General features: G+C 41.7%; 1 protein-coding gene and 1 long non-coding RNA gene across 7 annotated transcripts in view; one reads left to right on the plus strand and one right to left on the minus strand.

Moving 5' to 3' along the window:
* Positions 1-996: 996 nt before the first annotated feature.
* On the minus strand, positions 997-3961 carry LOC138684754 (uncharacterized). Its single transcript, XR_011324012.1, has 2 exons — positions 3108-3961; positions 997-1895 (listed from the first exon to the last, which is right to left on the minus strand). It is a non-coding gene; the product is annotated as an uncharacterized lncRNA (long non-coding RNA).
* LYN (LYN proto-oncogene, Src family tyrosine kinase) overlaps positions 2433-27665 on the plus strand; it is a 56557-nt gene continuing 31324 nt past the window's right edge. The window contains exons 1-6 of one of the 6 annotated variants that reach the window (XM_069779363.1): positions 2433-2694; positions 24644-24780; positions 26015-26063; positions 26157-26262; positions 26613-26711; positions 26821-26924. In XM_069779363.1, coding sequence (XP_069635464.1) covers positions 24649-24780; positions 26015-26063; positions 26157-26262; positions 26613-26711; positions 26821-26924 — 490 coding nt within the window. In that variant the 5' untranslated portion in view covers positions 2433-2694; positions 24644-24648. Of the gene's footprint in view, positions 2695-2933; positions 3037-9440; positions 9460-23732; positions 23753-24643; positions 24781-26014; positions 26064-26156; positions 26263-26612; positions 26712-26820; positions 26925-27665 lie in introns of those variants that run through there. The other 5 variants (XM_069779360.1, XM_069779357.1, XM_069779361.1 and 2 more) reach the window with 5 other exon arrangements.

Genomic DNA, 27665 nt, shown 5'->3' on the forward strand with positions numbered 1-27665 from the left:
AAAGCGGAAAATCAATCGCTGAGCGGAACGCTAGCAGGCTAACGTGACCCACAGTCCTTGGTACAAGGACTTCCACTTCAGTGACAGGCTTGAAGTTTTTTTCTTGCCCCATTTTACACCACCCCCAATTTTCTTGATCCATATGCAAAGACATTTAAAACATGTGACTAACAGCAGATCTACAGACGTAGGGAGGCTGGAACCAGCTTTCTTTCCCTTTTGGTAAATACACAGTGAGAGAGAGAGTTCCTTTCCTGCTTACACATTCTAAGGTAGATTTTTTACATATTCTTCTTATCAGTGGGAACAAGGATGCATAAACCCATGACTTATTTCAAATTATACTAACAACCTTTCTTTGTTTTTTCTTCTTATAAAGCACAGTGTATTTATTCTACTCCAACCCTTCTTCATATTAGTTCTTCCAGGGCAGAACTGATGAGTTTGTGCTATGCCTCCTCAATCTACTCTTGCACAGCAGCCTATTAAGGGTAATTCAGCACGTTTTAAATTTCCCCAAATTATTCACATTATAGGTAAGATTGTCTTTTACTAGACCGCTAGACTCTATCATGCGTTTATAAAACTAAATTTTGTTTTATTTTCACTAACACTTTGATAGGAGAAGGCGGATTTTAAACCCAGCGGAACACTTGATAATGAAAAGAAGAAATAGGGAGGAAAGGAGAGAGGCCAAGACAGATGTGGGATCTGTGCACCATTTCTCCTCTCCAAGAAGAAAGATACAAGATCAAGGTACTTACCCCATAGAGGAAAATGGAGACATGAGGCACTAACAGTACGTTCTCTTGAGCCTCTGTGATAGCACTTCCAAACAGAAATAGCTCATTTTACATAAACTTTTGGAATCCAAATTTCCAACCAAAAAAATTCCCCAAACCCAAGACAATGTAAATTAAATCAGATCTTTCCCTCTTGTATAAACTTTTCATAGGGAAAAAGGTTGTTTTGTGGTTTGGGTTTTCTTGTTGGTGGTGGTGGTGGTGGGTTTTTTTCTTTTTAAACACCTTTAAATAAGTTGGGGGAAGGGAGAAAACATTTACCAACTTTTTATTAATAGAACTTGAAGGAATTCCTTGCTGTTTCACCCTACAATATTTTGAGAGGCTGGTCTTATACAGAGTATCTACATGACATTATTTTAATCATTGATTATACAATTCAAAGAAGAGAAGCAGCTATTGCCCACTGCTTTTCAGAGCTCTGCAGATGTCTGGGGACATCTGGGACCGATCTAGAAACGTGACAGATTATGGTCTGACTGCTTCTACAGACCGAGTCTCCTACGGGATCAAGGTAGCGGCCAGTGTGCTGGAGTCACAGCCTCAAGACAGGACTGCAGCACATACTTGAGGGAAGTGATGGTGTCAGCTGCACATCACGATGAGTGGCAGGCCTCTACATCAGTGCCAAAGATCTGTAAGGCCTACTGACATGATTCAGGTTCTTCTCTTAAGCCCACAGGGTGTGAGCTGCATCGAGCCATTTTCAGGTATTTGGATGCCCGGCTGGGAGTCCTCGCCAGCTCCCCAGTCTGCTCCAATTCGCAGTTAGGCCTTATCGGTAGACTTCAAGAAAGGGTACAGAGATACCTTTGAGCATCTTGTGGCACCACTTTGTTCGCCAAACGCGTTCTGCTGTCTTCAACACTTTATACGGAAAAGTTAAATGCTTTTCTTCTGAAGTCCTGCCTTTGAAATCTCCATGCCCCGAACTCATCCGGGTGGTCTGGCAGTACACATATGACACCCTGACCCCGGTTCTTGTAGCGCTGTTCGGCTGCGTCCTCTGGGTGTTACGTCCACACGTTCGTATTTCCTGTTTTGCTGACCTATCAGATTTTATTTCACTTTTCAACAGGCTCGTAAATGATTCTTAAAAGAAAAAAAAAAAAATTAAAAGGTAACCTTACTTGTTCTTTGTTTTCTTCCAACCCAGCCTCCAATAGACCCTAGAAGTTGCTCAAGTTGAGTTTTGGAGAAGTTTGTGATGGTTTTTTAGGCTGTTGGTGGAACAAGACGGCCTTTCCTGGCTCGCCTCTCAGGCTAGCACGGTTTTATTTGGTTCTAACTCCCACCGGGGGCGAGCTCGCTCGCCTCAGGAGGTTTGCTCGGGGCCGGGGCCGCGGCGGCGGCGGCGGGGGTGGGCACTCACTCCTTGACCGCGGCAGCTGTGCCGGCCCCGAGGCAGCCCGGCAGCGGCATCACCCCCCACGGCCCTTCCTCGGCTCCTGCCCCACCTGGCCCCCGCCACAGCCCCGCCGCCGCTCCGCGCTGCCGCCGCAGGAGCTGCGCCTCCCCGCCGGGCGCCGCTGGCGGGGGCCGCCCGCCGCCGCCGCCGCCGCCCGCCCGCCGCCAGCCTTTCCCTCCTCTCTGCTCCCCTCTGCTCTCGCCCCTGGCAGCCCCGCATGCAAATCGAAGCCGGCACCAGGAAGTGAGCCGCAGGCTGCGAGCCAACCGCCGCCGGCCCTGCGCCGTTCCTCCGCCGGCTGCCCCCCTCTCCCGGCCGGCGGGGCACCAGCGCCGCGCCGCGCCGCGCCCCGCACGCACGACCGAGGCCGGCCCGGCCCAGCCCAGCCCAGCCCAGCCCCGCCGCCCCCGGGACTCCCCTCTCGGCGCCCCGGCGGTAACCGTGGAGTTCGCTCGCCGCCGCTCAACTTTCGCACCCGGGAAAGTAAGTGCCTTCGCCCGGCACCCCCCGCCCCCGCCGGGCGGCAGCGACGGGAGCGGCCGGCGGCGGCGGCGGCGGGGACGGGGGGGGAGGCAGCCCCAGCTCTGACGGCTTCTCCCGCTCTGACGGCTTCTCCTCCCGCTCTGACGGCTTCTCCCGCGGGCGCGCACCGGGAGGGAGCGGGGCGGGGGGTGCCCGGCCGGGCCGCCTCCGTGCCCGCGGCACGGCACGGCACGGCACGGCACGGCACGCCGCGGCTCGGCGGGTACCAGGTGCTTTCCCGGGCGGCTTGCCCTCGCCTCTGCCTCCCGGAGGAGGTGCCGCCGCTGTCGCCTGACCTTCCCGGTAGGACTGGATGGGGTCTTAAAGGAAATGCGGCGTTTGGGGGGGGAAAGATTCTCAAAAGCGTGATTTACCTCTTGCCGCTTTGCCCGGCTCCGGCTATGATCTCGAGGGCTCGGGTGCCGTCTGGCTGCTTCGTGCCAGAGAGCGTGTAAAATTTGCCGATCAAAGTCTGCAGTCGGTGTTTCAAGCCAAGGCGGCAGCCTTGACTTAGGAGAGACAATGTGGCCTCTGGGTATTCCTTCTTACACTGCTTTTTTCCTAGGAGAGTAATTCCTGGAGCGTCTTCCAAGTTCAAGCTGCTTCCTCTTAACTGTATGTTCGAATGTGCTTTAGCTTAAAAGAAAGACGAGAAAATGGTACTGGAAGGTTTGGTGCGTGGTGTTTCTCACCGACCGCTGTTGTAGCGGTACTGTATGCCTAGGGAATGGTCTTGAGGGGTCTTCTCCTTCCAGTTTTAGTTTAGGATCTGAAAGTCAAGCTAGATCTCCCCAGTTGATGCCGTACCTTCGGCTGTTGAAATCGCATCTTTTATGTGTTTGCAGTGAATGGGTTTGCAGGAACTTATCTTGCTGCTTCGCTCCCCTCTGTTGGCACTAAAGACCAAAGAGATTATCGCTTAAAACTTGTTTAGCCAGATCATATTACTGTGGACATACATAGGGAGCACAAGGATTGAGTCTTACAATGTTGTTTCATCCGAAACCCCAAATCGATATCCCATCTCTTGCCTTTCATTCCCACTTTCGGAAAAAAGAAACTGTCTGACCAATCTTAATGTATTTTAGCACATCATAATAAAAATTGGAAATTACATTTTTTAGCTTGATCCCATAAAGTCCCTGGAAGACTTTTGTAATTTAGAAATCTTAATGTTAGTAGCAAGTATCTGTAAAGAATGAGTGCCAAGTAGATAAGTCTGCACTCAGCATAGTATCACTGAAGAGCTAGTAAAAAAAAGGGGGGGGGGGGGATATTTTTGTTGGGAAATTGCAAAGCTATGCTGGGAAAATGTAGCTCAGTTTTACTGAAGGGATAGTCAAACTGTGTTTGTGTGAATTGTTTCCAACCCAGTATTGAATACAGAGTAGGTGTTACTTATCTTTTATGTGTTGGGACTTTGTATCTTTGTAATAGGTACCATCAACAGCCTGAAAGTATGAATGAGAAAAAAATCAAATAGTTTTCTCTGAAAAAGTAGCAACAGCCTAGAAATCAGTTAGATACTGTTAATAGGATGTTATGGAATCTTGGGTAAGGATTAAAATTAATGAATTCTCAGATGAACAGATGTCTCATTCTGTGGATCTCTTTTGAGATTTATAGCTTTTTTCTTTCTCCATTTCAACTTTGTGAGCTACAGACTAGTTAGAAAAGAATTCTTGATTTAATAACCTAAAGATCTATTTTAATTGTGTACTGTTGAGATATTTTTCTTTTTAACCGTTATGGTGTAGAATGATCATCTTTTTTTTGTACAGTAACTGGCTGAGTTGAAGTTATTCTGCTTTTCTCCTGTAGGTTTTTTGAGTAAATAAGGGGTTTTTTTCCCTATATAAATGTACAGAGGACAAGGTAAGGTAAAGGACAAGGCCTTTCCTTATAAGTTCCTTGACCGGCAGAGTTGCACGATGACTTTTTCTGACAATGCAATAAATTACAAAAGTTTCCTGTACAAAGTTAAACCCCATTGCCTTTTAAGGTGTTTAAGATTCCGGTTTTTAATGTTCCCTTCTCAAGAGAGTTTCCATAAATGTGAAATTCTTTCTTGCATGTATTTATAAATATATAAGTATTTATGAATGTATAAGTAACTCTTTTGTAATACCTTTCCCCCCATTTTATCTATGTAATTGAAGTGAGCTATCTTCCTATAGCCTTGTTGGCTCTTGTAAGATAAATGGCATCACAGAACAGCAAGCGTTGTGGGAAGCAATTCCTAACGTGGGCAGTGAAAAAGGTCCAAGGTCCTCCCGGCTCAGCTTAGCAGCTGATCTTCAGTGGGATGGCTCACAAGACCAGAGATGCTACATCTGGCCCTTCTTGTGCCACACATCAGGGAGCAGCATTTGACCTCTAGGTAGCTGTTCAAGAAAGTTTAAGAACTGCAGTATTTAATCTCAGATGTGATTCCGTTTCTGTCACAAAAAGGAGATGTTTTCCTATCGGTACTTTGCATGTTATTTGGAATCTTCATGGGCATCTTTGAGGCTTTTGGATGGAAACATGTTGACCATGAACCAAATTTTATTTTTCTCGAAGGGCTAGGTGATCTGGGGAGGGGCTGAGGTCTTTCTTCCTTTCGCTATGTGTATATTCTGAGTGACTGAGTGGCTTTATTTCTTGTGTCCAGGGAACTGTAGAGCCAGTTTTACTCTTGGGGTTCAGGGAGCCCTTTGCAGAACTACGTGAATGCAGAAAACAAGCAGATGAGGAATAAATAAATAAATAAAGGCATGAGGTGGGCATTAGGTGTAGACTAGGGTTCCTAGACTAGCACTCTGCTCCAGCAGCATGGCTGTACACAGAGGTGTATTTCTGCAGCACCAATGATCCCTGAAGGATGTGAGCTGTCACATGCTAATGTGAGGGATGGGAGGAGAATCCATTGGCTGGGAATCCTGAGGGTTGTATGAGCTTTGTGTGCAGGAGGTGATACTTCCTTCTCAAGCTATGGAGCTCAGTGTGTAAATAATTACACCAAACCACGTGACTCTTAAGTAGTATTAATTGTTATTTTACCCCTATAGGATTTGTTTCTCTAGAAGAACAGCTTCATTCTGTAGAAGAACCCATTGCCCAGCTGAGAATTATGATTTTTTTCTCCCGTTGATCATATTCCTACTTCCTATTTCTCCCATTTATTTGTGTCCCCTCTTTCAAGAGTGTAGGAGCGCTAGAGATGGTATAGAGGGAAAGGCTTCCAGACTTGCCGGGCCATACCACAGTAAACTATGTAGATAAAAAATGTAAAATTACGTTCATATGAAAACAGTCTTTAGTGAAGCATACAAGGAGAAGGAGACTGCCATACTGTAAACAATAACGGTACCTTCTCAAAGAAATCAGCTTCTACTAATAAAAGGCAAATACAATGTAACTGTCCTTAGTGTGACTGTTCCTAGTTTAAACTTAATTGTCTTTCAGGGAAGGATGGAAAGGTCTGTGCTTTCATATTTATTTTTGCCTGATTCAGATACATTTCCTGTTGACATTGTCATTAAATGCTGTAATTTCCGAGGCTGAATCATTCACAGTCATGTTCGGCATCTTTCCTGAAAATGTGGGTTCATGGAACAAAATGCAAAGGCAGAATTCATCTTGTGTTGGAAGCATTTTCTCCAAATATTTATGAGTTACTTGTATTTGCTGTGTGCCCTAAAGAACTACTCATAGAGGTAAACAGATTAGTTATTTTTGTCAGCCCAATGTCAGAAGAGAGACAGTATTTTGACAGTAACACTTTGCTGGGGAGAGAAGGAGGGGGAGAACAAGGAAAGGTGAAGGGGGGAATGGGTAGATCTCATTTCTTCAGGGGAAAAAGGGGAGACTAGCACCAGTCAGGCCAGTATGTGCTATCCCTTAGGTCAGCATTGTCTATCTATTTCAAACTGCTGGCATCTTAAGTATCTGCAATTGGTTCCTGTGTTTGCACAGCGTACTATCTTACTTCTTCAGTTCAAAGGACTCAAACGATAAACAGTCTGAACAATGTGTCCTTCTTCCTCTATGGTCTCTGCTGCGTGTAGCATGAGGCTACTTCTTCCTGTCTAAATTGTGGTTGATACGTTGTAGAATTTGCTACTTTAATCTGCAAAGGCCTGCTTTTTACTGGGCACGGTCTTGTGGCCAAGCCATTTCTGAAAGGCAATTTTTTCTCTATTTTAGAGGGCTACTGGAATTCTAGACATGATAAGAGTTTGGAGGGAATGGGCTCCCTCTGGGATGTGTTCTTAACTACTCTGTTGGTTTAACAGAAAGCCGTCTCAGGAAGTTCATCAACAAAAACATAGTCTGTGAAGTGGGCTTTCTGATGTAGCATCTATAATACCTTGCTTAGCTTTTCATGTTTCCTTCATTAGTTTGTGCAGATAGGTGTATACAAACCTGTTTGATCAATTTTTTGATTAAATCTTATTCAAGCTTCTTCTTGGGCATAAACTGAAACAATATGGTATCACAGGAGTTAGTGCAGAGGTATATTTGGCTGCTGAGCAGGTTTGTTCTTTCCACGTATGACTGTACCAGGGGCTTAGAACAAAGTTGATACTAAAAGGTAAAGAGTATGTTTGAATTCCTACATAATGGTAACCTTTATAAATTGGTAGGTGTGACCTATGACTAAGTTTTACTCTATTCAGACAAAGAAAGTATCTCCCGGTACTATCAACTGAGTAGGAAAAGATCTGGATAATAGTGCATCTATTGCATTTACTGAACTTGCCTGGTCGTGTATCCCTTGCCAGCATCATGAGACTTACATTCATTAGATCCAGTGGACAGAAAATGGTTTTCTCCAGGGCAATCCCACCCTTAGCATGTGTCTTGATGGGCTTTCTAAAACCCTTCAGTAAGTGCTGAATGCCCGGGGTAGCTGTGATTCAGGTGTGAGCGGACGAGAGCTGGAGAACAGGGTTAAGCAGTGGCCAGAGCTGGTGTCAGTGCCATGGAGGAAGTGAAAATTTTTAGTAAACACACAGGAAGGGGATGGGCAGGAGAAAGAGGAAATCCTATGTTGGATGTTCTGGGTTCAACTTGTTCGAAGTACACTGCAAGAGTCATTTGAATGTGCCGTTACGGCATAGCAGGGCGTGCAAGTGAGATTCATAGTACATTTTTGTAACTACAGACCCACCATTGCAGAAGATCTGCTAAACTATGCAAAGTCTAGAGAGAAGCATAGCAGCCCGTGAGGGGTGTAGGAAAACTTGCCTTTTAAGCAACTCTTCTGCTGTATTGCTGGCATGGCACTTTGTCTTCCTTTTTCTGTCTTGCAAGGTCTTTGCTCTGTCACTGATTTCCAGCTGTACTTGCACTGGCTGTGAGACAGATTGCAGCAGCTGTCCTGGCTCCAGTGGAGAAGCACTGGGCCATATTGAGGTGAACACTAAGCCAGTTTCTCTTGGGATGTAGATGGCCTGATTGACAGTTTCTGCTAGGCAGACAGCGGACAGCAGTACTGCCACTAGGCCTGACCAGGAGAGCTTGCCTCTTCTGAAAATCTCCCACTAAATTTTCTTGGTAGGAGTTCCCATCCCCCTGCCATAACCCTTGCCAGTGTGTCTGAAAAAGTCTCAGAGTTGCACTGCTTCAAACACGTTCATTAGTAATAATGTGCTGTTTGTTTGGGGCTTTTTCTCCCCAATTTCCTGGGAAAAAGGCCATGTTTCAGTCTTTATCCTGCTGTAGCACTACTCCCTTCCTACCCCTGTTTCCTTTTTTTTTCTCCCATCGTTCTTTCATTTGCCCAACATCATTCTGTTGATTCTTTCTCTCCAGCTTTGTCTTCAGGACTGTCAGTGGTATAAGCTGTTTATTTGACCTCTTGATTTAGATCTCTGTGCAGCAACTTTTCTTTTTCCCCTTCCAGAAAAATAAGTCTTGGCATCCTTCATAATCTAATTATCATTTGTAATCTACTTGTGCTACTTTATCAGGGAATATGCATCCAGAAATACGTACCCCCCAGCCTCTTGAAGAGGTGTGAAGTCCAAAGGAGTACAAACCTGGCAGTACTGACAAGGTCTTCACAGTGGTTTAAGGAGCCTGTGCCTCCTTAAAGGGCAGCTTTGTACTTCTACAGATGGCTGGCAAGACTCTTCTATCTAGAGCATGTAGTAAGTGTAGGAATGATCCATCTTTAGCTGGCTTTTTAGAGCCAGCTACCACAGTTTACCACGTCTGAGTTAAAATGGTGACTTCAACCTGACTTGAAACAGATTAGCTTCTATCTTGAAGATGGTCAGTGTAGATCGTCTGCTACCCCTTCGTCTGCTGTTCTGTGATGTTGCTTTGACCTTCTCTGGTCAAGTTTCATTTCTGTTGTAGGCAGGAGGTTTTTCCGTGCTGTGTAGTGGCACATATAAAAGGTTTCTGAGCCAGCATTGACCTTTCTTGTAAATACACCTGGTTCAGTGAAGCAGAGCATGGATTTATCGGCATGTGGGCTGGCCTGTGAAGAAGAAACCGAGGCTTGCTATTGTGGGTGTGTGGTGCTAAGGCAACAGCTCTTGTTCCAGGATTTCTATGCTGCACTCCTCGGTGTCAACATGCCCTGTACGCTCTGTCCCCAGAGAAAGTGAAACTTAAGAAATTTAGCTTTGGGAAGGCAGTGCAAGTTTTGAAGAACCAACTTCAGCAGAGCCAGCACCAGCAGAAAAGAGGTTTGGTTGGTGGAGTGAACAAGTGGAGAAAAAGGTGCTTCAGGTGAGATGTTTCTGCTCTGGATGGAGCATTTGAGCAAGTCTGAGGGCATTGGATACAAGTGTCAGAAAATGCAAAATTCAGCATTTGAATAGCTTATTTGAATCAGAGATCAGAACAGTATTCTCTGCTGTAATGTATTTGACTATGTACAATGGCAGACTTCTGCTAGGTTTAAATGGGTGAAAAGTCCTTTTCCTTGCTCCTGCAATAAAAACAAAAACATCAAGATGCTTGGTATGGTGTGACACAAGAAATTAATTTCTTCTGTGGGCACAGAATACAGTTTCAGTGATGTGAGTATATTATGTTTATTACATGTTCTGTATCTTGTCATACTGATTGAGATTATGTGTTTTCCTAGGGACCGTAATTGTCTCTACCCCATTAGTTATCATCCTTTGCATTCTTACTTGATGTGTTTTTCTCTGTTTATCTCTCTGCTTCTGCAATCTTCCCTCTTCATTTATTTCTCAGCATCAATCCCAATTCTGACTTCTCAGGGATTTCAGCTCCTTTCCTACGCCTTTTATCATATGGTTTGTGTTGTCCTGACAATGTCCCATGCACGCCTATCAATGAAGCAGTCCTACTCATTATTAAAGCATCTTCTTTGCACAACGCTTAATTCTATGGAATTCAAGTGGAAGTTCATTGTGGACTCATTACAGTTCTCCTGAAACAAACTTGGGTAACCATCATGAACACTGATTTATTCTTACTTCTTGCTAGGAAAGTTAGCTGCATGTGCTGTGAGTGCTAAAGTCACATATAAACAATGGGGCTTGTGCACAGCCCTGAGATGTTTTTGTTAGGTACAGTGTTATCACATGGCCTGCCTATGAGCTATATATTTGATATTTGCAGTTACAAAGGTTATAAACTTGAATGAGCAGCCAGTATGGTCATAATAAGAGTGCTGTAAAATTCTTGCAGTCTGCAGTATGAATGTGAAAATAATTCTTGTCATGGACCTCCAGTTTACCGTGAGTCTAAATCTGCCAAAATCATCATGCATGCTGTCCTACTGATTAAGATCCGTGTCCTGCGCTCAGTTTAGAAAGTCCTGGCCTGAGTGTCTCAAAGCCTGTAGAGCTCCTGCAAGTTGTGTGCAGTCACTTACAGGAGCAGAGCCTGGTTCAGCGGAACTGGCTGTGGTTGTAACTGCTAGGTCTTCATCTGCTATCAATTGCAAGGCTCTTGACCATTAAGCAGGACTAGAAACAACAGAAACTACTAAATGCTGTGCAATCCAGTAACGACACAGTGTGAATACAGCAATGTCAGTTGGTTTTAGAGAGAAGACAAGAAATATCAAGGCAAAGTTGAAATTGTAGCAGCAAAGTATTAATCGGTTTCTGAAAATGAATTAACATATTGAGCAAATGCAGCACACTGCTTCAAGTCAGTTGTCCACTCAGAACTTCTATTTAGTGTAGAATAACTTCTCTCAAATATAAAAGAACTTCAGTCAAGTTAATATTCAGCTGCTGTCCTGGTGATTTGGGAAACTGTGTTCGTTTTTGGCCTTGAGAAAGATCAGCTGTAAAGACATACGTGTGTTTAAAATCCAAGGTCTCCAGTTCTTCCTCAGAACGTTTGAAGCAGGAACAATCAAGTGAACTGTCACACCAGTGATTCACAACCCTCCCTCAAGAGAGTTTCCAGATTCCCACTCTCACTCCTCTCTGAAAATGGAAAGAATGTAAAATATTTTTAATTTCGGTTAACTTTAGGGAAACTTCTTATTCATGTTCATGTGTGCAACAAATGTGAAAAGCATGCTTAGAAACTTGGATGTGAATTCTTACTCCATGTCCATTCAGTGACGTATTTCCTTTTACACTCTGTCACCCCAGTTTCACAAGACTTTCACACTTTCACAGTGTGCTTCTGCCTTTACACGCCAGGCTTTCAGACTTGAATCAGTGGCAATTTCCTGTCTGTCAGGATATGTTTGGTAGGCTTATGCAGAGTGTACTCGTATCTATTAAAAAAAACCCCTGATCTCGAGGACTTCATCCAAAAAACTCCAAAAACTGTTCATGATATAGCTCTTTTAGTTCTATTTATCATATTTTCATCAAACTGTTGGTTCAGACAATAGCCTTTGGTGCCCCTGCGTGTTTCCCAAATTGCAAGAGTTGCTTAGAACAGTTTACTAAACTGGGCAAGAAATCAGCTAGAATATTCCTGGTTTAGATTCACACCCTCAAAGGAATATAATTAACACAGTTTAAAATTAAGTAAAATAAATGAGTTATAAATAGACATCTGTGAAGTGCTGGAACCTGAAGAGTCTTACATCCTTGAAGTTAAGGGAGGTTCTGCTGCTTACATCAAGTAAGAACAAGATGAGGTGGTTCCTCACAGGAATACTTACGCAGTTAGTGCTGAATGTTCTTCTGGTATCTCTGTAAAGATTAAACAACACAAAACTTCATTTCTGCTAGTGTAACTTACTGGCACTGGATTTGACACTGTCCGATTTTTTTTTTTTTTTTTGAGAACTCTTGCAACTTCCTCTTGTGACTTAAGAAAACTTGTCCAAGGTTTGCAACTTCCAGGAGGAACTGGACTCTGAGTAAGAGTCCACATCAGCATGAATGTTTTAACCCCAAATTTTCATCTGAGCTTTGAGTTCATTCTTAAATCTGTATTACATACCCCAGTACAATGGCCTGTGTTTCAGGAGGGTTCCTCTGTGTATACCTAATGCTGTACAGCTCATGAAACACAAAACAGTCTGCTGGAGAAGTAACTCTTTTTTTGCAACTGAACTATATGCTGGCATTTGAAGAGGGTGAAAAAAAAACCAGTTTTTCTTTTACAAGTTATTTGTGAAATTCAGTGCTTTAAACAGGTGCTCAAGGCATAATAAGATGCTATTATGACAAGAATGCTGTGTTTAAGTTGGTCGTGAGTACGTGTCAGCATTTAAGTGTGGAGGTGACAGCAGATGAAGAAGCCCTCTGACCAATGGAGCAGGATGGGAAATGTGGTGTGGTGCAAAGAAATATGAATTAGAGAATGACCAGGCTAATACAGAGTTAAGATCCATTGACACAGAAGTCATTCTGCGCTAATTTAGTCACAACTATCTTAATCCATGTTAGAAGTGGATTGTAGAACGCATAAAGCCACGTAAGGTTTATAATAGTTGATTTATTCCATTGGGATATGGTTACCTGAATTTGAGAGAACAAAAGCTAATATGCACGAATGATCTGCTCTCCCTTTCACCCTTTTTTTAAACACACTGAAAACAAAAGAAAAACCCGAAGGAGAAGTGGTATGCTTTCTATGAGGCCATGCTCAAAACCTTCCTTAGGGCTTGTTGGCTGTGAATTTGCTGTCCTCCGTCATGTCTTCATTGGCATGTTGTGATAATTTCATGATCTTTGAGTTTTGTTTACAGTACAGCAATGGGTTTGAATTGCAGGCAGATCTCAAAGCAAGCGATCACATCTGCAAAAGACTCTTTATTGCCAACAACATCTTTAACTAGTTGAAGGCCACATTCATCAATAACTATCTTCTCCCCTTAGTCATAGTAGCTATTAATGATTCTCCCTAACAAGTGTCCCGTTAATACATTCGTCCGGGCATGTGGAGGTTGAACATTAGGCTGCCTTTCTTGAATGAGATGAAGGTTTCAAGCATTAGCTGGTACCTGCAAATGTATCTTCCTATGCACCTTCTGGAGGGGCAGACAGAGTGACAAATTTCAGTTGAAGAGCTAGTTGGGGTGCAGCCTCATGATATTAGAGACACCTTAATTTTCCCCAAACTCACTAAACGTTAGCAAGCTGCTCACTCCATCCCATGTTGTCTTTTGAGCCTCAATGAAACAGGGGGAAGCTAACTCTGATTTCTCTTTGACGTATCACGTAGTAAATGGGTTACTGCAAAGTAGCTCATGCAGGGCCACTTGTTGCTCAGCGTAATTTGTGTGGCAGTGCCTTTGGTTTCAAGTACATTGACGGGCATGTTGAAATCAACACCTGAGTAAATCCACCGTGTGTATAAAGTAGGCATTTTGGACTGTTCTGCTAACGTAGAAACCCCTGTTGCACGCCTCTGAAGTGCACCTTGTTTTGTGAGGCTAACTGTGTGCGAGAAGGAGAAGGGGAGAGTGAGAAGCTAGGTAAATACTGTTGGGACTGAAGAAGGATAGGTCCCAGATCTGTGTTCGCCAGAGAAACTGTGTGAAGCTTGTCCTTCTGACCTTCTGTTGCGTCACTTGTTATGAGGATGACGTCATTTGGGCTACTCGTGGACCTCGCTCCAAAACCTTGTTGTTTTTATGGGTAGTTTCTCATTTTCCTATGCCACAGTGATTGCTCTAGTCCTTAAAAAGGAGGGGAGAAGAATCCTTATACTACTGGTAGACATGGACGTCTATAATGCTCAGGGCAAATATTAGACTACTGAAACTTTAGCACGCTGCCATTATTGGCCAAAGTCATCAATTTAAAGCTGAAAAAATTGTGTGTGAATCATAGATACACTCAGCTTGGAATACAGACATAGTCCTTGGGGTTTACTAGCTGGAGTGGGACACTTCATAATATGAAGTGTCGAAAAATGTCGATCCTCTTCAATGTAGTGGTTTGGCCAAATTTTCATCTGGAAATGGAGATTGGTTATATGGAGCTGCTGTTTGTCTTTGTTGAGGTTTTTTACTAGTGAAGAAAATGACATTTTTACTTATGGTTTGCATGATGCTTTTAAGTCTGTAAAGTATTTTGGGAACCTTCCCTTTAAGTTGGTTAACATGATGGTACAGTTTTTCTCTGGTCCATTTTCTATGATCCTTTTAATGAATTTGATAGAAGTATTTATTCTGTTATGACAAATTAAGATGTTATTTGACCTTTTCCCCTATCTTCAAAAGATATAGTACAGTGGAAAAAAGTTGAGGAAATGGAAGATGTGGTTGCCTGAGGGCTGGCAAAGTGAATTAATTCATTGTTGATATTGATTCAAAATTCTGGAGGATGCAGTTGAGGCAAATGATTGTAATAAAATGAAGCGAGTGTTGTAAGGTCAGAAAACAGATGTTAGCTTAATGTAAGACTCGGTTTAAAATTGGTGCCAAAAATACTGACTACAGGAATTTGGAACATTTTCATAATGTATAAATTCTATTATGCAATGTTAACAAAATTACAATCTTGTGTGGATTAACTTTCTTGTGTTTTGGTATTTTTCTTCAATTGAATAAACAGGGAAAAGGATCAGTAGTTTGTATAAATCATATTCTGCTTCATTTCAATGTAATGTTTTGTTTCAGAATTTTATTTTCATCCTTTTACAAGCATTATAACATTATTATACTACCACAATGACATTAGTTATTTTCAGTGTTTCTTCTTGAATTTTTTTTTTGTTTTAATTTTTTTTTTTTTTACCACTGCCAAAATCCCTGCATGAAACCAAGCTTTTAATAAATCTAGGCAAAACCTCTGGTGGAGTTATAGAAAAACAGAAGATGCTTCTTTCTTGGTCAAGACCCCCCACCCGTATTAGAGCTACCTTTCACATCATCAACTATGATGATATTTATTATATATGTTATGCTGTCATTTATGACTTCTAACAAAGATCATGTATGATTTAGCTGAGCACTGAATAAACTTATCCTTTCCCCACAGGCTTAAAGGCAAGACAGGCAAAGGTTCGACTCTGGATTAGTATCATTTGAATATAGAAAACTGTTTACCTGAACAGATACAGTTAGTTTTAGCAAAGCACGCCTATTTCAAAGGCTGCAGAGGGAAGTATATAATCCTCAAATCTCAGCTGACCACACCTGATTTCTATATAACTGTATTGGATCACTTCATACTTGGAAGTTTGAGTTGTGATAACTTAAGTCACATATTTTCCATGTAGTATAGCAATGTGTCAATTAATGTTGGTTATTACATAGCTAAAATGCCTGGTCTAGTAAGTAAAAAAAAAAAAAAAAAATGGAGGGGACGTATAGGAGAAAAGGTTTTTCCTTGTACGATGCGGTTGTGCTGCTCAGAATGGGTCTGCCTTTCCCAGAAACACATCAATACAGCATCAGTACAGCAGCTCCAGGTATTTTCTCTCACCAGACTTTTCCTGTTCTTATGTCAGCTATTGGGGAATTTTTGCTGTATGATGTAATACAGTCCACTTCCACTGTAGTTAGGTGGCAGCACACCTTTTTTTCCCCTATTCTAATTTGAATTTTTATTTTAAAAATGTTTACATTAGGAAGTGGACTTGAGTTATGAATGTTGCAGAGTCCTACCCCTGATTTCAATATGCAAGCCGATGTGGGAAAAGAAAACAGGACACCAAAGGGTGGAAGAATGGGTGTTGAGAATGATAATGAGAACAGTAGTCAGTTTGGTAATGAGTTCAAGAAAGGTTTCTGCCAGCCCACATTGGTTTAGTTGGACCGAGATATTGGTGCACTAATGTCAGGAATCTGGGCTCTGAAGAGCAGAAGTACTGGTGCAGGGCTTAAAACTGAATGTTGCAGAGGAAGTAGAAACGTGATGGATTTATAACTGTAGTAGGAATGCAAGTGTTGGAGAGCATGAAGGTGGTAGGGTGTACTTTCTGTAACTGATATAGGAAAACCATAAAAAATAATCTGAGATGGCATGGACAAAGTAGAATTTGTCTTGGTCACAATTGCTAAGGAAGAAATTGTGAAAGAAGCTGAACAGGGTAGTGGTGCCTGCTTGCTGCACTTCCCCAGGCTCTTGGCAAGACCACTCTGTGTTGCCTAATGTTACATTAGCATTAGATTGAAACTTTTTTGTTTAATACTTTAATTTGCAGTGAAAAAATAGGATTCCCCTTGTGATATTAGGAGGCATTAGAAACACACAGGCAGCTGAGAATATCGTGCAGAAAGAATGGTCTGGCAAAATAATGGGGAGAAACTTAATAGCAGGGTGTTAGGTCATACCAGTGGAGATATGAAAGTCTGCTGTGACAGCAGTTTGTTGTTATGAAAGATGAGACAAGCTTGGATGTCTTAACGGATCGCTAGATGATTATAAAAGGCTAGTGTGATAAAAGTGTGAAAATAATAAATTAATTTCTGGAATTTACTGGGAGACGTATTTCTGTAGGTGAAAGAAATATTAATACTGTTCGCTGCAAGGCATTGCTGAAAGTCATCTTGGAACATCTGACCAACTCCAGCCTCCTGTCCTTAAGAAGGATGAGTTCAAACTGAAACAGATGTGGAGAAGGGCTCCTAGGATAACCAGTGGAAATGGAAAAGACTGAGAGGGCTTGGTCTTTAAAGCCTAGAAAAGAGGCTGAAAGAGATGCGACTTCTTCCTAATTGCCTGAGAGGATGAAGGGCTAAATGCCATTATTGACCCCCAAACATGCTTAAGCGTGGGCATTATGAGACAGCTTCTAAGCCAAGTGGAGTGAGGTTCTGAAACCTTTCAGCAATAATATTTTGTTCTTCCCCACCAACGCCCATTAACCTCTTTAAAAATGGAGCATGGCAAACTCACGTCTGAGCTTGTACGATGTGATTGTGCTGCTCAGAATGGGTCTGCCTTTCCCAGAAAGTAATTTTTAGTCCTGTGCTCTAATCATGGATATCTAATCTAGATAGCTCTGTTATCTTGCTCTGATAGAAGTGCACCCCTGGAAAATTTCAGGGTTTGACTTAAATGAAAATAAGTTTGAGGAAATCTCACAGTGATGTGCTTGTTGCATACTTTTCCACTACAGTAATATTTGGGTTTTGATGGTTACACTGGGGCTTAACTTCTTTTCCTGTTTAAATAACTATGTATGTCAAAGTATTATTTTAACTTTGCCTCACCTTTCCCCAAAAAAAGATTGAAACAGCTAAAGAATTCCCCAAATTTTCTCCTTTTTGAAAAAGCTGTCAGCTGGACTACTGCTTCTCACATCACAGGAACAACGGGAGTCTACACTGGGCAAGTCTGTCATAGTTGAATGCTGAATAGATTTAGGCTATCCATGCTCCTGTCTAGATGCATTGCAGGGAGCACATAGTGCTTTGTGCCTCTCTGTGTGTGTGTATACATATATATATATGCCCATGTATATGTGTATCATGTAAGGGATAAATTCAGTTTGGGAGGCATAGAGTTGATGTAATCCAGACCTATTGAAATAAGCAAAATTTAAAAAGAGATTAAAATACATGAGGTGACGAGTGACTGAGATGCATGTAACCATTTCAGAGAAAGGCAAGGGAAGAACAAACTGCTTGAGTTCCCCTAGTTGGTCTCCAGTGCAAAAACAAGATGTAGGAAGTGAAACAAGCCCAAGATAAAAGCTGACCCAGGATTTCTGTGTTTGCAAGAGTCTAGTTTGATTAAAGTTACCAGGCAGTCAGGACTTACAGTAAAATTTAAATGCATGTATATTTATAATATTATATTATATTATTAAATATATATATACATATTTTATATATTTAGGGGATCAATTGCTGATATAAGAACAAGGCTGAGCAAACCCAGAACTGATCATTTGTGAGATAGGCAAGGAATAGGAATCCACTTCTGTTCAGTTGCTCTCTAGTTTAATTCTTTCACATGACTTGCAACCACAGATAATTTATTCTTGTCACTCATTCTCACACTGGTCTGGTAGCACATCTTCACTGGCACAAATATGTGTAGAGCAGTACTGATGAGGCTTTGCTGAGCTCTACTACATCAAATTAAACTCCCCCTCTGTGTTCCTTTGAGGTTGCTTTGCCATTCTGCACCATGTGATGATGGGTCAGAAATGAACGCAGGTTTCCCAGGCCCCTCACAGATGGTCCTCCTCATAGTCCCAAGAACAGAGGTATGGAAGATCGTTGCAACACTCAGGTACCACAGATAATGTGGAAGCAGATCAACATGAAGTGGAAGTCAGCAATAAAGGTTAAGATAAATGAATTCCTTAAATTTAAGATTTCTCCCATTTTTTTTCATGGAATGGGAAACTTAAACAGTTGATTGAAGTGATGTAGAAAGTTGGATGGGGTACTGAGAAAGCAGGTGTTTGTGTCCTTGGGCAGCATGGGCTTATGATTCTTCCTCCCCAGCAGTTTTAGATCTAAGTTGATCACTCTGAGTTTGTTTTTCGAGACACTTCTGCCTTGACCTTGGGGGTAATGCAAGGAATCACACACTCTCGATTATTCTGTAGATCTGATGCCTTCATCACTGTGTTACCTCTGGCTTTATAACTTGCGAAGTAGCAGCAAACCGGCTGGCATTAGAGGTCAGAAGGAAATGTCTAAAACAGAGGAGGGAAAAGATATTATTTTCAATTTTTGAAAAAGGTGTTAAGAAAGAAAATTATTTACCCCTCTGCTCTCTAAGCTGTTTTAAAGCTCTGGGTTTAAAACCAGTTGGTTTTTTTTTTTATATGCAGGTGTAAACAATTTCTTCCCGTTCTTTGATTTAGAAGCTTAAATGTAGAGCAATGTTCAAGACTCAGAATAATTTGGGGGTCTTGATTTTTTTTTTCTTTATACTTCTTAATGCACTGTCTCTCTCTTATTTGTACTGCTAAGGAACATCTTTTATATATATATGCATAAGCAATTTTGTGGTTTAAATGAAGAGTTTACTGCTTATAAACCTTGTAATTGAATAAAAATTTATTTTATTTATGTACTTGTTAAAATACATATGTATATATCTGTTAAAAGCCTAGGCCTCCCACAGAATTGGTGTTTATATACCTGATTACTGAACTTTTGAACAGCAGATATTTACTTGATGAAATAGAGTTGTTTGTAGCTGTAGTTCTAATTATTTTTAAAAGTTACTTTATTACTAGAAAAGCCAAAGTATAATCCATTTTAGTTGTTTTTTAAATATTAGCATTTTCTGCAAAGATTAAAATAAAGCTGCTCTAAGCTATTGAAAATTCTGTGAGGATTTGAGAATAATTTTCATGAAGATGTGACTTCGCTCAAGAAAAGCCCAGACATGCCAGATGGGTTTTTAGGAAATTGGTTCTAATGTTCAGATGTTGCTAATGGTGGATGGACAGGCGGTGGTGACATGAACCTTAACTGTTTGCGGTAGGAAGTATTGTGACTTTAGACACATTACTCTGCTGGTCATATAGCCAAGGCAGATAAAGCAACAGAGTTTTGGGGGACAGACAGAAGCTTTTAACTCTAGAAAAATGTTGGACTAGTCCCTCATAGTCTGTTTTGAAATTTAAGACCCAAGTGCTGCTGTAGCAAGACGAAATAGGGGATTCAGAGGGAAAATTCAAGGCAAATGTCTCTGTAGACATCAAAATCGGTGACTGTGGAACAACCTGCTGCAGAGGCTCTGTGTGATGGTTCTTATGGATACTCCTGTGGCTTTTCAAAGGGTGCCTGAGCTTAGATTCTTGTCACCATGTTGCAGATGTTAACTGAAGTACCTGTCTTCACCTTTTAGCCATGAAATACAATATGCTTTTTGTTAAAAGAGAAGCTGTTATGGTTTTAGATATCTGTTTATGAAAGTTAGCAGCTATGTTATATAGAGTTTCTTTTAAATAAATGCTTATCTCTCATGTCTAGAGGGATGGACGGGACAACAAATGAAAAGCATGGATGAAAAGTACTGTCTCCTGTATGGCAAAACTGTTGGAATGGGAAACGTCTGAGTAGGGACTGACAGCATTTCCTCTGATGTCTGTATTATTTTTATCTCTGACAAACAATAACATAGTTTTATTTGTAATGATGCTGTGCTCTCTGGATTGCTCTTTGCTTATCATATTCTCTTTTTCTTTATATCTGCACAAAATGCTTCCTTGATGCTCCTTGTGGTATGGCAACAGAGAGCTATGCAAATAAACACTTTACACTGAGTGAAATATTTTATTTATGCATGAATGAACTTCCCCCCTTCAGATTTTCCTTATGACTACTGTATAAACTAAGAAAGATGTACACTGCATACGCATTTTGTATTTCACAGCTTCTTTTTTGTATGGGTAATTTGCTAGGGTCGAACGTTTGTAAACTTAACTTTGATAATGATATAGCATTTTGTATTTTGAAATCCATTACAATGTGTGTTGATTGAAGTTCTCCCGTCAGTGCCTGCTGTTTATACTAGCCCTACAAATCCTTACTTTGATGCCGCTCTCAAAACCCTGGGAAAGACCCGGATCAGATTTCAGTAAAAATGTATAATACTGTGCTGGAAACAAGTACATCTGGTATTGCAGATGAACTGAGCAGTCACAGAGCAGAAGCTTTTGAAACCAAGACAGTTACATTTGCTTTGGGCATAGGGCTGATCTTATGGAATTTTAAATGTGCAGTCCAGAATTCAGTGCACACAGCTTTACAGAGGGCTAGCACGTACAGAAATATAAGATCTTCTGGCCTGTGAAGAGTTCAAAAATCTTTCGTTTCACAGTATCAAAAGAACATGTGCTCATTGATCTAGTTTCTACTGCTTAAAAACTGTTTTCCTACTTTGTTTATGTTTTGTCTCCATTGCCTGCCTATACTTGTTTAGAAATAACATAAGGTCAGAAAACTAAATATCAAATTATCTATCATATACTTAACTATATTGATATATATTAAGCACTAAACACTCATTTTACGTTATTGCATATTTTTCATATGTTTCTTTTGCAAGATTTAAGAGGCTTGTTTTATAAAGAACCTAAAAGTCTCAGGATGGGTCTACATTAGCATTTTAGTTAGATTGGGATCCCACTCCTGAAGCAGTTGCCCCCACTTGCTAGGCTGTAGTTTGTGTTGTGGAGCAGAGTTGGAATGCAAGAATGGGACTGCTTCAGGAAGATGCAGTGCAGGGCTTACCTTTAGGTAAACCCTTGCTATGGTCTTGCTCCTACTGAATGTTTAGTCCTTGGGGCTATGCTGGAGTGAACAGGGGGCAACCCCCCCCCCCTTGAAGTAGGTATGGGCTTCAGCACACACTGTTGGGGCTATTTGCTAATGTAGACCTAGCTAAGTCCTTTGAGCACCACGGGCTTTCGTCTCCATGAGGAAAAAACCAAAAACCAGTGCTTCATGATGAGGCTCAGGATGTTCTCTTTGTTTGGTGCCATCACCCATGTTATCTCACATACTGTGTTTGTGTGATTTCACACGACATCGAGTAGACTTCTGTGGGATTATGGGGCACCTCCACATTGGCATTACTGATCCGTTGTTGTTACTGTCACGAACAAATGCTAACCTTGAGCTTGCCAGCACAACCTCACAGCAGGCTTAAGTTACAGCTGTTCACGTGCTTTAAGCTGCAGAAAAAAATCTGAGTAAAAATGCTTTTCTCTGAGTTTACATCAGCACTGGGCAAGCTGCAGTCTCTAAAGATATCTTCAGCTTTTTTACAGCAATAGGGAAAGGGTTTTTTGGCTGACAGCTTAGATCAAATTACCTTATGTCCTCCACTTTAGCTGTTTGTTCTGTAGAAGCACAACCATTCAAGAGCAAAAAGGTTAGCATTTAGGTGGCTAAATACCTGATCTTGCAGATACAGCAGGTAATTAAACACTGGGCTTCCTGATGTCTAGGGTGAGTGTGCAAACTCCAGCCTGCCTGTGGGTGTACAGAAATTTCCTATGAACCATTAACTACAGAACAACTCATCTATATATCCACAGTTATAAATGAATAAATAAGTAAAATTTTTAAAAAATTCTTCTCAGTATTTCAAAACAACTGGTACGTAACCCATGTAGAGCTGAGAATTTGGAAAAAATCTCCCAATGGGTGTTTTCACAAACTAAAATTAAAGATATTTGCTTCTATGGGAAGATTTTGGCTGAAGGTGCCCCCCAGTACATTCGAATGAGTATGGGAGCACTGAAATGTTGACATACAAGAAGAGGAGATTGTATTCTCTGCCTATGTGGGACGATGATGCCTGGTCAGTGCCTATTGATTTTCTGTATGATTTCTTTTATTTTTATTTCAAGAGAAGACAAGAAGGAGGGCAATGAGTTCTTATGCTGCTTTTAAAGCAGTGTCACAGTTCGTTGCATCACTGCTGAGGTCTTACGGACACCGAGGATTTGTTGGCAATAGGTGACAGATAATTTGCAGAAATGGTAGGATAGGAGGTATCCTCCTCTCAGGTTTAGAAGAAAACATTCAGCCCGTGGATAGGTGTCCTGGTTTCAGCTGGGATGTAGTTAACTGTCTTCCTAGTAGCTGGTACAGTGCTATGTTTTGAGTTCAGTATGTGAAGAATGTTGATAACACTGATGTTTTCAGTTGTTGCTCAGTAGTGTTTAGACTATAGTCAAGGATTTTTCAGCTTCTCATGCCCAGCCAGGGCACCTGACCCAAACTGGCCAACAGTGTATTCCATACCATGTGACGTCCCATCTAGTTTAGGAACTGGGAAGGGGGGGGCAGGGATTCGCCGCTCGGGGACTGGCTGGGTGTCGGTCGGCGGGTGGTGAGCAATTGCCCTGCGCATCATTTGTACATTTCAATCCTTTTATTACTACTGTTGTCATTTTATTAGTGTTATCATTATCATTATTAGTTTCTTCTTTTCTGTTCTATTAAATCGTTCTTATCTCAACCCAGGAGTTTTACTTCTTTTCCTGATTTTCTCCCCCATCCCACTGGATGGGGGGGAGTGAGTGAGCGGCTGCGTGGTGCTTAGTTGCTGGCTGGGGTTAAACCACAACAATAGGACAGTGCACCTGTCATTCTGTGTTGCTTCCTCAATGGCAGGGTGGAAGAATAAACGAAGGCAGTGTGGGAAGTTGAGACCTGCCACATGGGAGCTGCTTGTGGCTTTGGTTTATTGTTATAGTCAGTTAGGATTATGATTATCATCAGTATTATTGTAAAAGTATAAGCCTTAATATGAACCCAGGCCAACCTGGCTAATTTTCCTACCTGCAGGGGTAGGGTGTGTAAGGCACCATCCCATGGAAACCGTTGTGTCTGCAAGTGGATACCTCTACTACTTTAACTGTTTACTATGATGACCTTTTCTACCCTAGAGCTGAAGGTAAAAGTGAGATGTAGTAAAGGGTGTTTCAATCTACTTTAGCTTCTCCAGCTGTAGTTTAGTCAGTGCTGGTTAACTTGAGCCTGTATATGCACTGAGCTCTTATTTTAGGTTTTACATTGTTCTTCAAAGAACTGGCTTTAAAGATTAATTAGGGCGGGGGGGGGTGAGAGTGTGTGCCTGCAAGGGAAAATGTGACTGTGAACCTAGCATTAGAGCACTGACCTGAAAGGAGGGAGAGAGGAAGGAAGGAGAGGTTTGAAAAGCATTCATAGTGGATTCTTTGAAGAGTAAGTATAATTACTCTCCTCTGAGGGAGGAATGTAGAGATAGTGTTGTATATATGCTTGCTGAAGTACTGTGTAATTACATCATGGGATTAGCAGCCAGGTTTCAGTCATGTAGATGCTAACAGCTGTATCTCATCTGATTTAGCATGGATGCACATCCTTAGAGAAAGATTATCCCTCTAAATTGTATTGAAGAAGAAATACTTGTGAGGTGATTTGCCATCACTGATACACACATTGGCTATTTTAGACTGCTGTAACAGGCCTGTTTGAACAAGCAGATTTATTACTGAAGGTCACTGTAGCAGCATATCTGCCATGGAGCTGGGACTGCACAAGTCATCAGCCTCATGTGAGATGAGGATTTGAATCAAACAGAGCTCCCTGCTAGACTGGCATATGCAAAACAAAGTGGGGAGATACAGGCGTTGCTAACTCCAGCTGCAGTTCTCATCATTTGGATTGGAATTTTTTCCTACATCTTCCAAAGCAGCCTTTTCTCTAAAACATGCAGAAATAAGTTGTCACTACAGTTGTTGTATTTTTCTTATATCTATTCTGCAGCTCACAGAAGTATCAAAAAGATGTAAGGGGTTTTGGGAGTGGCGGGCAGATTGGGAAGAAAAGATGATAAATCTGAAAATGTTGAAATGGTAAATAGTATTTTGAAATATTTACTTCATCTGTGGATTGAGACAAGAAGTCATTTCTTTCCTTTGCAGCAGAAAAGAGCTTTCAGCGTGTGTTCCTAACCTTCAGTTGTTCTCCCCATGAACTATTGTGTGTTTGAAAAGGAAGCACTTTTTTTGCTGCATAGCCCAGATGATTGCATGGGAAACAGCTTGGTTTATGGCATAATGTTTTTGTTTAATACCTTTTTTATTCCAACAGGAAATATGGGATGTATAAAATCAAAAAGGAAAGAGAATCTGCATGGAGATGGGCTAGATTTGAAGAATCAACCAGTACGTAAAACTGAACGAACTATTTATGTGAGGGATCCAACGTCCAATAAACAGCAAAGGCCAGTAAGTAGATAGTCTCAGGGGAGAATTCCAGTAGCAAGATCAAAGCATGACTGGCATAACTCAAATTTCAATCCAAAGCACATGCATGAAGAAATTCAAATGATCATTAGTCCACGATTAGGCTTTTAGTGTTGTACAGTTCACCCTCAACAAATAAGTACTTAAAGAAAGAAAAAATAAAAATTGGCAGTTTGTTACTTTATTACTTTATGTTTGTCATAGTTTTCTGCATGAAAGCAGTAATCCTTGGCAACGCTTGATCTAGATATAGCTACGTCTGTAGAAGAATGCTAGGTGACTTTAGAAAACCTGAAGTAGTTTAGAACCGTTTTTAAAAGTATCAGCATTGGATTTTTAATAGCTATGGGATCAGGGTGTTGATTATTCTATTTAAAAGGGCTGAAGTAGTCACAGGCAATTCTTTACCAGCTCTAGCCAACTTGCCTTTTACTGACTGAAGGCCACTACTCGACCTTGCACGAGGTGCGTAGGTAAGGACGAGAGGGGAGCGGAGGGTGCAGTGGTGAAGGGAGTAGCACTGTGTTGCAGGAGGAACAAGCTAATGGCAGTTCCATGTGTGCTGCCTGGCACTGGACAGGAAGGGTGCTGGGAAGGGGAATTTCATCGGGTACCAAGTGGGTTTGCTGTTTTGCAGATTGACGGGTACCTTTTGTCCCGTCCCCACCCTCTCTACTGTGCTGAGGAAACCGTATTTCCTGACTGCCCTTATTCAGGGGCCATGCTCTCTGCAGGTGTGAATGACACCCTTCTCTCCCCTCTCACCAGCTGACACAGTGGACTTGGCACGCTCTCAGTCAATGTACACACATCACAAACTACCTTTTTTGTTTTTTAATTACTTTTTTCCTTCCACAATGTTAGCAACGTAACCTGCTTGTAGTTCTTCAGCACGATAGCTACGTGTTGATAACGTTCCTTTTAAAGTGCCCTGCGTAAAGCCTTTTCAGCAGAAGTCACAAAGCTGTGAACTGCCTCCCTGCAGCTTGCGTCGCACCTTCCCAAGGTCTGAGCTGCTCAGTTCAAAATCTAGTGGGGGATTAATATATTTTTATGTTGTAATTTGCTTTTGAAGAATCGTGGGAAAAGATTGGAGCTTTTCCTTTTAATTTAAGACATACAAGATGATACCAAAGCGACTGAATAATATGTAATTGTAATGTAAGATTGTCACAAAGACCTAAAACTGCTTAATTAAAGACTTATTTTATTGTAGGCAAATCCAGAAGCACAGCTCTTACCAGGACAGAGGTTTGCCAGTGAAGGTACGTTTTCATAGGAATCCTACTGCAGTGTGCTATGCCCGCATCAGCCTGGAAAATAATGCGAACATGCTTTTTGGCTTTCTACCTTTGTAGAAACAGAGGAGCATGGAGTTATTGTGGTAGCTTTGTATCCCTATGATGGCATTCATGAAGATGACTTGTCCTTCAAAAAAGGAGAAAAATTGAAAGTTATTGAGGAGTAAGTATGACCGTACTGATTGTGTTGTAGTTTTTCTTTGGGCTCATCTAATTGCTTTTATAAGGTTTTGACATCCTACTCATAACATGAGAGTATGAATAGTAAGAGAGCTCCCTTACATGTGAAAATACAAATGCACATGGAGCTGGTGGTAGGACTTGGCAGCTGCCCTCAGTAACAGCGACCAAACACTGATCCGACGGAGCCAATGGCTTCTCGGGGGGCTTGAGTTCAAAGGAAAGATGCTGCTTTTCTCTCCAGCGCGGGCAAAGCTCTCAGCACAGTAGAACCCAAATAACACTTTATCATTTTCCTTTCCTGTGAATACTACTGTTGTTTCCGTTTTTCAGGCTGGGAGAATGGTGGAGAGCAAAATCTCTCACGACAAGGAAGGAAGGCTTCATTCCCAGCAACTACGTAGCAAAAGTAAACACCCTGGAAACAGAAGAGTAAGTTCTCCCAGGCTCTAAATACTGGCAAACTACTTCTTCACCCTGGTGGGGTATCCTTTGTGGGTGGGGGAGAGAAATGGTTCTAACTCTTTGAAATACTTTTCAGATGGTTCTTCAAAGACATAACCCGAAAAGATGCCGAAAGACAACTCCTGGCTCCTGGAAATAGTCCTGGAGCTTTCCTTATCAGAGAAAGCGAAACATTAAAAGGTAGGCTTTGGGGTGGGTTACTTTGGAATTGATAGTAGAGTTAAAAACATACAGTCTGTCTTCACAAAAATTGGCATCAGGTGGCACTGGGTGTGGAGTAGTTCCAGAGTGTCCTATTGTGTGAATTTTCTGCAGTTCTGTAGGAGTGAGAAGGATGAGAAAATCACCGGGAAAAGAGAGAAGAGAGTTACAGGTTAACACCCAAAGTTGAGATAGGGGAAAAAAAAAAGTGTGTGTGTGATTACACTAACAAGAAGCAGGAATGAATGAAGTGAGAGATCTTTTCTCTTGAATATTTTTCACTTATGATTCCTTTATTGAAGGACACTTTTCACTGTAAATAGTAGTTGCTGCATTTTATAGTCTCCCATTATTGGGTCTTTACCCATTACTACAAGTTTTAAAATGTAGTTGGTGCATAATGAGGGTTTACACTTCTGCACTGTAGTGTGATTTTTTTCAAAAAGCTTTTTGCTAAAGGTTTGTGCTGTAGACAGAGCTCTTTGTACTGAAAAGCTTAGTGAAGTCTCCAGATTCTTTGGCTGGGACTTTGAGAAGGGCATAGGAGGTTCTGCCCCAGCGTCTGGACTCTGACAGCAGCTTGACTGGATACACTTCCAGCTGGGTATTCTAACACTGCATCCTCCAGAGGAAGACGCATGAATCCCTTCAGCAGATCGTATGTCTGTCCTCTCCACAGGGTAGCTTTTCTGGCCCTAACACTGCAGATTCTTAATTAGG

Source organism: Haliaeetus albicilla, chromosome 3 (assembly GCF_947461875.1).
Source record: "Haliaeetus albicilla chromosome 3, bHalAlb1.1, whole genome shotgun sequence".
Classification (NCBI taxonomy): domain Eukaryota; kingdom Metazoa; phylum Chordata; class Aves; order Accipitriformes; family Accipitridae; genus Haliaeetus; species Haliaeetus albicilla.